Source organism: Gopherus flavomarginatus, chromosome 8 (genome assembly GCF_025201925.1).
Source record: "Gopherus flavomarginatus isolate rGopFla2 chromosome 8, rGopFla2.mat.asm, whole genome shotgun sequence".
Lineage (NCBI taxonomy): Eukaryota > Metazoa > Chordata > Testudines > Testudinidae > Gopherus > Gopherus flavomarginatus.
In genome coordinates this window covers 64,813,257-64,827,747 of record NC_066624.1, presented here as the reverse complement: position 1 = coordinate 64,827,747, position 14,491 = coordinate 64,813,257, and the positions used below count along the sequence as shown (strand labels likewise).

The following is a 14,491-nucleotide window of genomic DNA, read 5'->3' as shown; positions in this document are numbered from 1 at the left end:
AACGGGAGTCTTGTTTAAAACATCTATTTGGGTTAGTTTAGCATAAATTAACCTATCCACATTAGTAATTATATTTTAGTCAGCCATAATATTTGGATGGGAATTCTGGCTTTTCCAGTATAAAGTAATTGTGCCTCATTGTTAACAGGTTAGGAATAATTATCTTCCTATAATGGTATCTCCTATCAACTGGGGCTTGCAGTTAAAAAGACATTAGGGGTTTCAGGGAAGCTGAATCTATAGTCCTTATGTGGTGATTTCTAGCCTAAAATGTAGATAATAGTTCAGTCAAATGTAAAAGTTCCAATATTCACATCAGTTTGAGTGATTGTTCAAAATATTTTAGGTAATCTTAAATTCTTTTGCACATCAAGGAAGACTTTGCCTCTGTATATGGTATTTGTGAGATCATTACTGGACTCCATAATCTTAAAAGGATAATGATGAATTAGAGAGAGTTCAGAGAAGAGACACAAATAGTTTGAGGGATGTAGAAAATGCCTTACAGTGATACTCAGGGCTCAATCTGTTCAGTTTATCAAAAAGAAGATATGTCTATAAAGAGAACCTCTTCAAACAAGAACAGGAAGAGAGATGTCTTGGCTAATTGAGCTCATCAGAATCTGACATTTGTTTTTTATTCCTGTAGGTGGGATTACAGTGCAACAGAAGGAGCCCTCAAAGAGATATTGGAAGAGCTGAGCCATAACCTCAAAATTCCCTGTAACTTCAGTGTGACAGCTGCTTGTTATGACCCCTACAAACCGCAGAAAAATATGGAACCAGTTCATATAATCAATCCACAGACCACTGAGTTTTGTGCCCAGTTTGGCCTCACCGATATTAATGACAGGATTCAGCAAGTAAAAGAAGAGGGCTCAGTTCGGGGAGAATATGAGGAGGAGGAGGAAATGGACAGTACTGAGTCAGCAGAGGAGCCCAGTGAATATTATACAGATAATTCTGGGCTGTCTTCATCTATTAACCCAGATGAAATAATGCTGGATGAAGAGGGTGGTGATGAAGATCAAAGTACCTGTTCTGTGGATCCTTCACCTGATCACCCTCCTGACTTTTCAGCAAGTTTTTCTGACACCAGGATCATGCCAGATTCCATGATGGTATCCTCTGATGATGCTATAGACTCCACCAATGAAGACCTGGAGAAATCTGGTGTGAGTGAGCAGACTGAAGAGAAGAGTTTAAATGAAAGAGCTTTAAAGCGGATTGGTAAAAATGAAAACGGAAACAGTGCCATGAAGAAAATTAAAAGACGGAATCAGGCTATCTATGCCACAGAGGATGAAGATTAAGTATAATGAAAATGCATTAAGGTCACACAGGTTTTATTAACTGCTGTAACTAGCTACCTTTTTTGGTGTGTTGGGGGCAATGGTGAGAACTTTTTAAAATTCAGCATTTGAAGTGATCAGTACTATTTTTATGCTACATACTACAGTATGCTACAAAACTACTAATGAAGCAGAATACCTGTTTAGTAATAGTCTTGCTCAGTCCTTTTCAACTAAGTGTATTGTAGAAAGATTTTAAGTTGGTGTATAATCAGTTGGTTCTGCTTCAGCTTTTGATAATTAACTCATTTTATTTACATTCTGCTTTGCCTCCATACAATAACTGTAATACTTAATTAACCGAGAGAGAATTTCTTTAAATTGTAGTTAGGTTTGGAAGGAGAGGATCTTTGCATTGCCTTTAATGCTATCTTTCAGCTAGTGGTAACACTTAGTACAGAATAGATAATACAGTAATTGTCTGCAGTGTGGTTAAAAGCAGTACTCCCAAGATAAAAAGAGCAGTAAGAGAAGATGATCATGATTTTTATTTCTCTGGAGTTACTGTTTCTGCAGTGGAAGATCTTGGCAGTTGGTGTCTTTAAAAATATGAATATGTATTACATGCATTGTCTAATACTGGTTTTAAATTTTAGTTCTATCTATACAGAAAAGAAATCTCACATTGCAAACAAATTATGACGCTAATATGTTGAAGGCGAGTGCATTTGTTTTCAATATCAATTCTCATGTGCTTCTCTCCCAAAAGTTCAGAACAGTATTTCAAAATTAAAATACCAATGTAAGCTAAAATTATCTAGCAATAACCTGATATACATTTTGTATCTGAATTACTGCCTCAATAACTCTAAATTTGAATCTTCTGACTTTATGGGTAAGCTGTTGTGTTTGGTGCTTTCTGGGGAGAGGGCTGAAAGTTTATACACTTACAGTAGGTAGTGATACGTGTAGTAAATGTTACCTAACATGTTCCATTAAGATCCTGTTTGCAGTTGCTTATAACTTTGTCAAACTCTAACTATTTGGGCTAAAATGTTCCATGCTAGCTCTCTTACTTTGAAACTTGAAGTAAAAAAACTATTTCCTAATCTCATTTTGAGATAAGGAAATAAATGAAAGAACTAGGCACCTATCCTCTAGAGAAGAGAAGGCTGAGGGACACAATCTTTAAATATGTAAGAGGTTATCAAGGAGGATAGTGAGCTTTTGTTCTCTCATGTCTACCCAGGGTGGGAGAAGAAATATTCAGCTTAGTTTGTAACAAGGAAGTTTCAGGTTAGTTAGAATGTGTTTTTTCTAGTATCTAAAGATAGTTAAGTACAGGAACAGGTTACTTAGGGAGGCTGTGGAATTGCCGTCACTGGAGGCTTTTAAGAACAGTTTAGACAAGCACCTGTCAGGGATGACCTAGGTTTTACTTGGTCCTGCCTCAGTGCAAGGGGGATGGGCTAGCTAGCTGATGTCTCAAAATCCCTTCTAGCCCTATATTTGTGGGTGGTTTTGGTTTTTTTTTGCACATTAAATTTAATTGTTTTGTTGAAGCTCTAGTGCCTCCATCATTTGGTGCTAAAATATGAGGGGGTTACCTTACTGTTAGTGATATGCCTTTCACTGTCCCCATGAAATTCTGTCAGAGTTATGAACCTCTGAAAATTGTTGCTTGCACAGACTCAAACTTCTTAGGCCTGGTCTACATGGGGGGAGGGGGGGTTGACCTAAGATACGCCACTTCAGCTACGAGAATAGCGTAGCTGAAGTCAACATATCTTAGGTTGACTTACCTTGTGTCCTCATGGCGTGGGGTTGGCTGCAGCCACTTCCCTGTCGACTCCACTTCTGCTTCTCGCCGTGGTGGAGTACAGGAGTCGACAGCAGAGTGATCAAGGATCAATTTATCGTGTCTACACTAGACATGATAAATCGATCCTGATCGGTCACTACCTGCTGATCTGGCGGGTAGTGTAGACGTACCCTTAGTTTGGCATCTAAGGAGGAAGTAGCCTGGTTAGAATGCAAACAGATGAGGAAGTGGGCCTGAGCAGAGTAGGGGGGAGACTGGGATGTGGAGTCAGTGGAGGGCATAGGACTGGGACGTGGTGTTGAGGAGGGAGGAGACTAGGAGTAGGACAAAGAGAGGTTCATGGGACATCCTATAAAAGTCTTAACTACTGTACACACCTGCTTCAGAATCAGAATGTTAAGGTTGCAAAGTCAAGGATTCTCAAAAGCTGGACCTGAAACCTGATCTGGTCCCCTTTGTTCATATGCATTATTGTAAACTTGCGTGTTGTTTTTTTTCCATAAAACCCCTGCTTCTTTCGGGGCACAGAATGAATGACACTTTGAGCAGATAAATCATATACTCATTTTATCCTTATCATTCAATGTGTGTGGCCCTATTGTCTTATTTACTGCACACCATTCACTCTTGATACAGTATTTCGTATGGGCAGTCATTGCTGTAGCATCTGAGTGCTTCACAAATGAAGGTAGCCTGTGTCACCGATGGTGGTGCAGTCTCTGCAAAGCAGTAAAATGACTAGGTGGGAGTCAGTTTCAAGGTTGCTGTACTGATCTTATAGGATCAAATTCACTATCAATTTTGCATGCATCGCTCTAATGTGACTTTACTGGTGCACAGTACCCATAAGTACAAGTGTGCAACTTCCACCCAAAACATGGTGAGACAAGCAAAACTTCCAGATATCATGGAATGGTACAAGCCTTGAGCACTAGATACATCCAATGTACCTTTGGGTCACATAGACCAACCGTTGCCATTCAAAGAACACCTCAAGAAGCTGAAGAAGAAAAGTTCTGGAATTATGTACTCCCAAAAATGGCCAACACAAAATGGGGAGCTGACCCCAACCCACTCTAAGGGCTGGTCTACACTACGGGGGAAAATCGATCTTAGATACGCAACTTCAGCTACATGAATAACGTAGCTGAAATCGAAGTATCTAAGATCGAATTACTCACCGTCCTCATGGTGCGGGATCGATGTCCGTGTCTCCCCTTGTCGATTCCGCAACTCCGTTCGGGTTGGTGGAGTTACGGAATCAATATAAGCGCGTTCGGGGATCGATATATCGCGTCTCATCTAGATGCGATATATCGATCCCCGAGCAATCGATTGCTACCCACCGATACAGCGGCTAGTGAAGACGTACCCTAAGCAACTAGTTTTGCTCTGTGCTAATCAATTATGGACTATAATTATGTCTTAGTGTTCCCCTTTTACTATATCCTCTGTGCACTGTAGTGTTTCTACATAGGTTTTTCTGGAACTCCATATTAGAGGTCTACTGGTGTCCTTAGCTTATGTCTAACACAAGGAATGTTTAAACCAATAAGCCACTACCCTTTTATACTAGCTCCATTCCTAAGCACTAGCATATGTGTCTAATATAAAGGGGTTTTGAATTGCAAGTAGGTTGAGAGTAGAGGGGTCACAAGTGTCATTAACACTGAAAGCCAAATCACACTATGGCAATGGTTTCAATTTTCACCTAGCTATGCAATGGTTTAAGTTCTATGGGCGAACCCATGAATGAACCTCCTGTACTATGAGCAGAGCCCTGCCAAACGCTGCACATCTGCAAGTGTCTGGGGAGTCAGACTAATTTTCTTATTGTCAGTGGAAATGCCTGTGTTCCCCAAGACAGCCTGCTACTTTAGAATCTGCTTGTATTTCTTTGGTTTCAATTTCAGATTGGCACACAAATTTATCACAGACCATTTGTAACTGCATCAGTTCCTCCTCAGAAGTGTTAGAACTCACCAAGATATCTTCTTGCTATTACAGATAAGCTGAGAGTACCATTCCATGGAATGCTTTTTACATAAGAGTCCCAAAGCTAGTAAGGGAACACAAGCCAAAAACCATTAATTTGCCACAGCTGTTGCCCTGCAGTAAAAGTGGTCTTTTCTCTGTCATTTGAATTTATTTCTATTGCCAAGATCTAGTGCAGAAAACCAGAATGAACATGTTTCAGCATCAAGCATATTTTTCTATTTGTGTTAATGGATAAGAATCCTTTACCTTAGTTTTCTATAGTACACACAATTGACTAGTATCTAGCTCCCAATCTTGCTGGAAAGGTATTACAAGTGGGGTTCCGCAGGAGTCTGTTTTGGGACCGGCTCTGTTCAATATCTTCATCAACCACTTAGATGTTGGCATAGAAAGTACGCTTATTAAGTTTGCAGACGATACCAAACTAGGAGGGATTGCAACTGCTTTGGAGGACAGGGTCAAAATTCAAAATGATCTGGACAAATTGGAGAAATGGTCTGAGGTAAACCGGATGGAGTTCAATAAAGACAAATGCAAAGTGCTCCACTTAGGAAGGAACAATCAGTTTCACACATACAGAATGGGCAGAGACTGTCTAGGAAGGAGTATAGCAGAAAGAGATCTAGGAGTCATAGTGGACCACAAGCTAAATATGAGTCAACAGTGTGATACTGTTGCAAAAACAAACATGATTCTGGGATGCATTAACAGGTGTGTTGAGCAAGACACGAGAAGTCATTCTTCCGCTTTACTCTGCGCTGGTTAGGCCTCAACTGGAGTATTGTGTCCAGTTCTGGGCACCGCATTTCAAGAAAGATGTGGAGAGATTGGAGAGGGTCCAGAGAAGAGCAACAAGAATGATTAAAGGTCTTGAGAACATGACCTATGAAGGAAGGCTGAAAGAATTGGGTTTGTTCAGTTTTGAAAAGAGAAGATTGAGAGGGGACATGATAGCAGTTTTCAGATATCTAAAAGGGTGTCATCAGGAGGAGGGAGAAAACTTGTTCACCTTAGCCTCTAATGATAGAACAAGAAGCAATGGGGTAAACTGCAGCAAGGGAGATTTAGGTTGGACATTAGGAAAAAGTTCTTGTCAGGGTAGAATAAATTGCCTAGGGAGGTTGTGAAATCTCCGTCTCTGGAGATATTTAAGAGTAGGTTAGATAAATGTCTATCAGGGATGGTCTGGACAGTATTTGGTCCTGCCATTAGGGCAGGGGACTGGACTTGATGATCTCTCGAGGTCCCATCCAGTCCTAGAGTCTATGAATCTATCTTTTGCTATAACTATGCACCTGTCCTTCCACTCACCAGCTTGCGCTCCCTCGCCTTCCAGCCCCACCCACCCCCCACGTGCTCCCTCCTACTCCATCCTTATTCCACTGTGCTCACTCACTTTGTGCCCCCTCGCCTTCCATCCTCACCACCCTGTGTTCGCTCACCTCCGTAGGTTCCCTTCCTCCTCCCACTCATCTCCCTGTCTTCCCACACCTCCCTGTTCTCCCAATCCCCATACCCCTTCCACCTCCCATCTCCCTACCTCACCTTTCCGCATTCCCTCCTCCCGACCCTGTCTCCCTGCGCTCCGTCCCCGCTATGAACAGGGTAGCCGTGTTAATCTGTAGCCACAAGAACAACAAGGAGTCTGACGGCACCATAAAGACCTCTGTGGTGCTACTGGCACATGCGCACTGTAACTCTTCCCCCCCCCCAAGGAAAAATTCACCTCCCCCCCTTCAGGGCGCCAAAGGCCTCAATGAGCGCATGTGCACCGGTTTGGGCCACAGACAGCGAGTTTGGGTTTGGCGCTAGCCGATTCGTTAGAGCAACTCCTGTGGCCCAGCGGGCGCTAGTACCACCCCCTCCCCCACCCAAGGCGATGGGGCAGGCTCGGCGGCGGTAGCGCAGGCCGCCTCGCGCGCGGTTGGGTGCTGTCGTTGCCGCGCGCGCCCCCAAGATGGCGTGTGTGCTAGAGACGCCGCTCCGCATGAGCGTCCTCTCGGTGAGTACCTGGCCCTTCCCCCGCGGAGCACTCGGGCCCGCTCGGCGGCTTGTCTTGTGCGGGGTCATGTAGGTGGGGGAAGCCCGACGGAGCCCCAGTGGGGACGCGGGCTGCCGGGGGCTCTGGCTCCCCACTGCCCTTCCCCTGGGCGCCCCGGTTCCCTTACTGAGGTCAGCGTGGCTCTGTCCCAGGCGAGCAGCGTTAGGTGCTGTCAGGCGGGGACGCTTCCCCAGACTTGCCCTGTTGGGCCCGCGGCCAGAGGCTTGGCTGTGCCTGCCACCATGGCCTGTGCCTGTCAGTTCAGAGATAGGAAGTGCCCCCCTGGTGTGAGTGTGACCCCCAGTGCCCGACGCCTGTGTGTCCCGGGGGAGGGAGACTTGGGAGAAACCACAGGGGCCCAGGCTGGGTAGAGAGCCACCTCAGATCGCTTTCTCGTCCCTCCCAGCTCTTACTTTGCTACAGAGGACGGTGGGCCCCAAGCAAGATAAGGCACCCCTTTGTGGAGCTGGGGAGGATCCAGGAGGGATGCACTGAAGGGGAAAGAGATGATAGTGTGGTTGGGGAAGCACATATGAGACATGAGGAAGAGGTGGAAAAGGGTAGAGGAAATAGATAAAACTGGACAAATTAGATAAAAGCATGAAAGAGGGAGAGAATGTGTCTGTTGGGGAAAAAAGGGAATACAGAAATGAAAATGGTGCTTCTATGAAGACAGAAAACTTATAGCTTAGTGTCTTTTATGTATGTATCTGTATTTTATTGTGTAGCTAATAGATGCCTTATAGTTTGATGTGAGGAAAGATGTAAGAGCCAAAACAGTATTTATATACTAACACTTCGTGTTGGATACTCTAATTTAAAAAAAATCAATGTCTTGGATGTCTTGGATGTTAAATATTCAGGATTCTCAGTGTTTTTTTTTTCTCTTCCCCCCCCCCCCCCGATGCAGATATGGTAGTATTACTTCCTTTTTTCAGAAAGTATTCATTTTACCTTCCTCTACCTGTATTGGTGTTGAGTCTACACACACTCACTATAAACTTTGCACCGTATATAGGGGTGCAGGGTCCTTGCGTATGAAAACTGCTGTCAGTTCATGGCTTCTGAAGCTCCCTTGCCCATTCATCACTGGCAAGTGGTAGTTTTGTCTTGGTCACAGAAGACTGCTCTTTGTGGCACGTCTGATGGCCATGTTGCTGCTGTCTCGTGAAGAGGCTCATCCACTGCTGCTATGCTGACATGGTGTGTAGACAACATGTTGCCCTCACTCTACAGCACTGGAGTTTTAGAGTGGAAAAAAACAGGAATCATAGCATGAAAGCATTTCCTCTTCCTGTTGGCCTGAAGGGAGGAGATAACAGACAGAATACCCATGGTGGTTCCTCTCTAGTGCCACCGACTATTGCGCTGAGAAAAAGTGGGAGATTGTGATTAGAAAAAAAGGGAAGTGTGTCGTTGTGCTTCTTTGACTTAGTTATAATTGGCAGTGTTTTTGTTTAAATAGCAAAATAAAGGAATACATTGCCGCTTCACCTCTGGGTAACAGTGTTTATTACTGAATGCAGCTGTCCCATATCTTAAAATGAAAACATTGTGAACCAAAATCCTACTCGCCAGTCTGAAGTGGGTACCTTAAAAGCTGAAGCATCTCTGTCTTTAATTTTTATTATTAAGCTTTTAAGCAGCATGAAAGTAAGTGTAACTTGTGTTTGAATGGAATAGTGCCAAGGTTATACCCCAATCACTGCTTGTTTTTTATATTACAAGTTCTGTTCGCTACTCCTTACAAGATTGAAGGTTATATATTTGAAATTGTGAGCAAATAAATTCTGGTAGCAATAACTATGAAAAAACTGTGGAGGTTTGACAGACTGCTTCTTATGGTTATTGGTGATGAGATGTTCCTCCCAGCAGTGAGTGAACAAGTTAACCTTTGTGTGGCAGGGTTAGTACTAGTCAATAGGCCAAAGGACAGTCTAGATTAGAATCAGCACTTATTGGGAGGTCTTCATTTTGCATCTATACACAATTATGGTTTGCTTTGGATATATTTCTGGTGGCAGTGAAAGTCCACTACTGAGCCCGTTCTGTTCTCAAAAGCTTCATCCTTGGGACAGATAGCCAAACACTCATGCAGAATGTAGGTGGCATAATGAATCGGGGCCTTTAGGTTCTTCTTGCTTCTCCCAGATAGTCATGAGACGGTAGGGAGGAAGATAGTGGACATTCTTGAAATCCTGCTTGATAAAGAAGAGTAAACTAAATCCAAGGGCAAGTATTTCCACACTCAAAAAGCATGATTGAACTTATAGTTCTCTTTAATTCCTCAAGGAAGTCACTGGGGAGGAATGTGAGAAGTCCAATAAAGGGAATAGACTCAGCTGGCAAACAATACCATTTTTCCAGGTTGGCATCCATTCTTCTAAACTAGATGCCTGTGGTTAGCTCTATATGTTAGTTTAGGAAAGCCTAAATAAGTCGTCAGACTTTCAGGAGTGCTGAGTACCGGCAAATTCCATTAGTCAGTGGAATCTGTGGGTTCTCTTCACCTTTGAAAATTAGGCCACTTCTATTGTGGCCTGATGAATTCATTTTCTGGGAAGTTGAGAACAGTTTGCTGAGATGAAGGAAACGCTTTGTTGTATGTCATTGTGAGCTTAGAGTGGAAGCTTTCCCTCCCTTCTTCCACCGTTGATTTTGGATGCTAGTCACTTGCATGCACTTCCAACCTTGGACATCTTAAGGGAAAATAACTAATCACTGGTGCATAAATATTTAGCGGATACATATGTTGTTTCTGAGATCAGAGTTTTAAATTAGTCTTGTGAGGAATGCAATGTGTATTGTTACTGTATGTGATGGAGTGTGTTGGACTTATTTATAGAAAGGCAGACTCTGTCAATGGAAGTGATGAATGTGATGTGTGAGGGTAAGGTGTATTAAAGAAGGATACCTTAACTGAGCACTTCCTTGTTTTTAGGGCTTATGTAGGTGGGTATTCCTCTTGAGCAACCTTAATTGTTTTATTAACTTTTTTCCTGTGTGGGGTTATAATACATTTACGCAGAAAAAGTTAACCAAGCGGTAATGTTCTGCAAGTGTTGCTTTTCCATTCAAAAACAAAAAAGTGGTTAAACTGCAAATTAATACAACCCTGACATCTAGACCAAACATGACTCATATGCCTCAAACACAAACATTAGAATGCCCAAAAGCCCACACAATGCCTGTACAACTCCCTTTCATTCCCAATGTATGAATACCAAAATATGCACATCCCATTCAAAATTGCACTCTCAAACACAGTGTTAACTCCCAAATTAGAAGTTGTTTGGTTGTAAATATTAAGCATTTGAATGTGATCATGCAGTTCTATCGCAATCTTTTCTGGTATGTTTTATAGAGTTTTGTGTCTCATTAGGCATTGCTGTTAGTTTGGAATTTGCCACTACATGAATTGACAAAGTTTAAATTGTCTTTTTCTCCATAGGAAGTAACTGCTAGCAGTCGCCATTATGTTGACAGATTATTTGATCCTGATCCCCAGAAAGTCCTTCAAGGTGTCATGTAAGTAATATGAACTTGAGTTTGAAGTTCTATCATAAGTAGTCTGTTTGCTTGAAACCCAGCAGCTTTGCACTTGAAGGGAAAGAAAGAGGTACTCTGCAAATTTCTACATGAATTTATTTTGGAAAGTATTACATGGATCGAATACAAACACACAATCACATTTTAGTATATTATCGCTTTGTAATGCATACTGTTGGTAGCGGAACCTCACAATCACCAGAAGAGCAGCAGGTGCTCTCCTTTCAGGTCTGATTGGAATTCTGTCCTTATTCCGTCACCATAGCAGATGTGTGCAACCCCTGCTTCTTCTTCGAGTGATTGCTCATATCCATTCCAGTTAGGTGTGTGCACCGCGCGTGCACATTCGTCGGAAAACTTTTACCCTAGCAACTCAGTGGGCCGGCAGGTCGCCCCCTAGAGTGGCGCCGTCATGGTGCTCGATATATACCCCTGCCGGCCCACCCGCTCCTCAGTTCCTTCTTACTGCCCGTGTCGGTCGTTGGAACAGTGGAGCGCGGCTTAGCTGACCTCCACTTCCCTAGCTACTCGTAGTTCTCGTATATAGTTATGTTCTGCTCCTTCCAAGGTCTCTCCTCGGGATCGATCTTGGATGCATTCCTGATGTCGTGGAAAGGCCAACTCGTTTACGCCTTCCCACTGTTCCCACTGGTTCATTAGGTCCTACTCAAACTCCGCAGGGGCAGAGCACGCATCATCATGATCACTCCAGCGTGGTCCAGGCAGCACTGATATACCACGTTGCTCGGCCTGTCAATAACCAACCCAATTACCCTGCCACCCCACCCAGACCTCATCACTCAGGGCCACGACAGGCTTCGTCACCCGGACCTGCAGCCTCTTCGCCTCACGGTGTGGCTGCTGCGTAACTGAGCTGGGTGGCAGGAAGCCTTCCACCTGGTCAACGTACCTGGCCGAGTGGAAGCGTTTCTTCTACAGGTGCAATACGCTCGATCTTGCTCCTACTGAGGTCTCGATCCCCTCTATTTGGCCTGCCTCTGGCCTTCAGCGGCAGGACCTGGCGGTATCATCGCTGAGGGTACACTTGGCAGCCATCTCTACCTTCCAGTCAGGCTAAGGTGGACGTTCCGTGTTCTCACACTCTATGGGTTCGAGGTCCCTCAAGGGCTTGGAGCGCTTGCACCCTTGGGTGCGCAGCCCAGCCCCAACCTGGGACGTCAACCTAGTTTTAACCAGACTTATGTCTCCCCCATTCGAGCCGTTCGCGACCGGCCCTCTGCTATACCTGTCTTGGACGACAACTTTCCTCGTAGCTGTTACATCGGCCAGACGAGTCTCCGAGCTCAGAGCTCTTACTGTGGTTCTGCCGTACACTAGGTTTCACAAAGACAAGGTGCAGTTATGATCACACCCGGCTTTCCTCCCTAAGGTGGTTTCGGCCTTTCATGTTACCCACAGCTCAACACAATGGGCGCAACAATTGCACTCCCTGGACATCTGTAGAGTGCTCGCATTTATATTGCGCTGACAGAACCATTTCGTAAGGTGCCCCAGCTCTGTCACGGTAGCAGACCAAAGGGAAGGCTTGCTTGTTTTCCTCTCAGAGGATCTCATCTTGGGTGATGGCGTACATCCGCACTTGTTATGATTTGGCTCATATTTCCCCAAGCCACATCACCGTGCATTCTACCAGGGCTCAGGCTTCATCTGCCGCCTTGCTGGCTCGTGTTCCTACCCACGAGATCTGTCGCGCAGCTCCATTGGGCCTCGGTCCATACCTTTGCTTCGCAGTATGCCCTGGTTCAACAGTCAAGTGCTGCTGTAGCCTCTGGCTCAGCAGTTTTCATTCTGCCACATTTCACTCCGACCCCACCGCCTACGTAAGGCTTGGGATTCACCTAACTGGAATGGATATGAGCAATCACTCGAAGAAGAAAAGACGGTTACTCACCTTTGTAACTGTTGTTCTTCGAGATGTGTTGCTCATATCCATTCCACACCCGCCCTCCTTCCCCACTGTCGGAGTAGCCGGCAAGAAGGAACTGAGGAGCGGGTGGGCTGGCAGGGGTATATATCGGGCACCATGACGGCGCCACTCTAGGGGGCGACCTGCCGGCCCACTGAGTTGCTAGGGTAAAAGTTTTCCGACGAATGTGCACGCGCGGCGCGCACACCTAACTGGAATGGATGTGAGCAACACATCTCGAAGAACAACAGTTACAAAGGTGAGTAACCGTCTTTTCAACAGTCTTCCCTTGCTAGTATGTATAGAACATTGTATTGACCTTCTGACTCAGCCTCAATACAGGGAAGCCCTCTCTCAACTTGCTCAGGCAGAATCTATTTTTTCTCTTCCTCTAGCCTAGCATCAGTAGTAGTAGGGAGAGGGTGTTGACTTTGAAGGAAAACTTTCAGGGTTTGTTGACTGGTGCTATAAGGTTGTTTCCTGTCTCCAGTTGGGTCCACAAATGCTTCATCCCTCCACCTTTACACAGCAACACTGCAAAAAAGGCCTTGAGCTGCCCAGGACTCACTTCCTGTGACAGGCTGTCTCCTTGCCTTTCAACTGTCTCTTTCTGGCTGATGTTAACTAGGTTTACTAGAAGATGTGAAAAGACCAGGTATTCAGAGGGCCAGGAGACAGATAAGGGATGGGATGTCTCATACTGCCCGTAGACAGCTTGTTTTTCCATGTGTTCCAGAATGTGTCTTGGTGCTAATGCCTGGCCCCTCTGTGGATTACTAGCTTGAAAGTCCACAAACACACTACAACACTGCCTCTTGAGTCAGTCTGCTCTTATAGAACTAGAAACACCTCAGGCTCCCAACTGGCTCTTAAGCCTCAAGTTCTCTGTTTAAACAGCATCTCTGACTTGGATCAAGACACCCTACCCCAAATCATGAAGTGTAAATGTTACAGATTCTTTGTCCTCACTCAGTGTAGAAAGATCAGACTCCATCTCCACTCTCCTTTTCCTCATGCTTGCTTTTTGAGAAGGCCAAGGTCCACAGTCTCACTGATGGTTCCTTCCCAAGCCCATCTCATTTTCTAGCCAAGTTTGGCCATAAGTCTCTAAGGAAAAAATGAAGCAAAAATTGCAGTCAGCCTCTTCAGATAACTCAACTAATCATCAAAAGCATTTCCCTAGGTCAGAGGCATCAGACTCATTCTGTGGTGAGGACTTTTCACTCAGGCTGTGGACTAGGAGTAAAATTCACTGGCAAGAAGTGAATCTTGCAATCTAGTGTGACTGCAGAATGTGCTCATCAGTTAGTGAAGTTAAATATTGCATTAAAGACAATTTAAATAAATGCATTTTGTTTCCTCGCTTTTTGTCAAATTAGCTCTTTGTTCCCACAGTAGACAGTCATCCCCACACCCCTACCCCCTTCATCAACTTTTCGTGTCTCAATCCTGTATTCTGGACACTGCATCTTGCCTCTTTCTCACTGCACTCCTCCGCATGGTACTTATATGCATTCCTTTCTCACCCATCCTTCCCCTTTGGGGACCTGGGGTCTCACCTCTTGCTTTCCCCACCTTTTGGGCACTAGTGCTGTGGGGTGCAGCAGGGGACAATTCTCCCCTGAACTGGTTGCTTTAAACAGCCAGTTCTTCTGAGCCTGTTGCTGTGGGCCTTGGCAGCAACATGAGAGAGAGAAGCTTCCAGGAAGATCCTGCCTTGAAATTAGAGCAGTAGCCTCTGGGTGGTGGAGGCAGCCAATACTTTTTAAATTTTTAAATCCGTAGGTCCAGGTAACTTGTATCCAAGAGGTTTTTAAAAAGAGACGGTTGAAGATCTTGCTTGAACATTGATATTCATTTTC

At 44.5% G+C, this 14,491-nt stretch overlaps 3 protein-coding genes across 7 annotated transcripts in view; 2 read left to right on the top strand and 1 right to left on the bottom strand.

The window, feature by feature from the left end:
• DBR1 (debranching RNA lariats 1) overlaps positions 1 to 3,690 on the top strand; it is a 31,164-nt gene extending 27,474 nt beyond the window's left edge. The window contains exon 8 of the mRNA XM_050965539.1: positions 650 to 3,690. Within this exon, the coding sequence (XP_050821496.1) occupies positions 650 to 1,313 (664 nt within the window). The 3' untranslated portion in view covers positions 1,314 to 3,690. The remainder of the gene's footprint in view (positions 1 to 649) is intronic.
• Positions 1 to 14,491, bottom strand: part of PPP2R3A (protein phosphatase 2 regulatory subunit B''alpha) — a 767,863-nt gene that overhangs the window by 207,783 nt on the left and 545,589 nt on the right. The gene's annotated exons all lie outside the window — the stretch shown is intronic.
• The window catches only part of ARMC8 (armadillo repeat containing 8), a 191,165-nt gene continuing 183,548 nt past the window's right edge, over positions 6,875 to 14,491 (top strand). For 2 of the 5 annotated variants that reach the window (XM_050965443.1, XM_050965441.1), the window contains exons 1-2: positions 6,876 to 7,114; positions 10,605 to 10,681. In XM_050965443.1, the coding sequence (XP_050821400.1) occupies positions 7,070 to 7,114; positions 10,605 to 10,681 (122 nt within the window). In that variant the 5' untranslated portion in view covers positions 6,876 to 7,069. Of the gene's footprint in view, positions 7,115 to 10,604; positions 10,682 to 14,491 lie in introns of all 5 variants that reach the window. The other 3 variants (XM_050965445.1, XM_050965444.1, XM_050965442.1) reach the window with 3 other exon arrangements.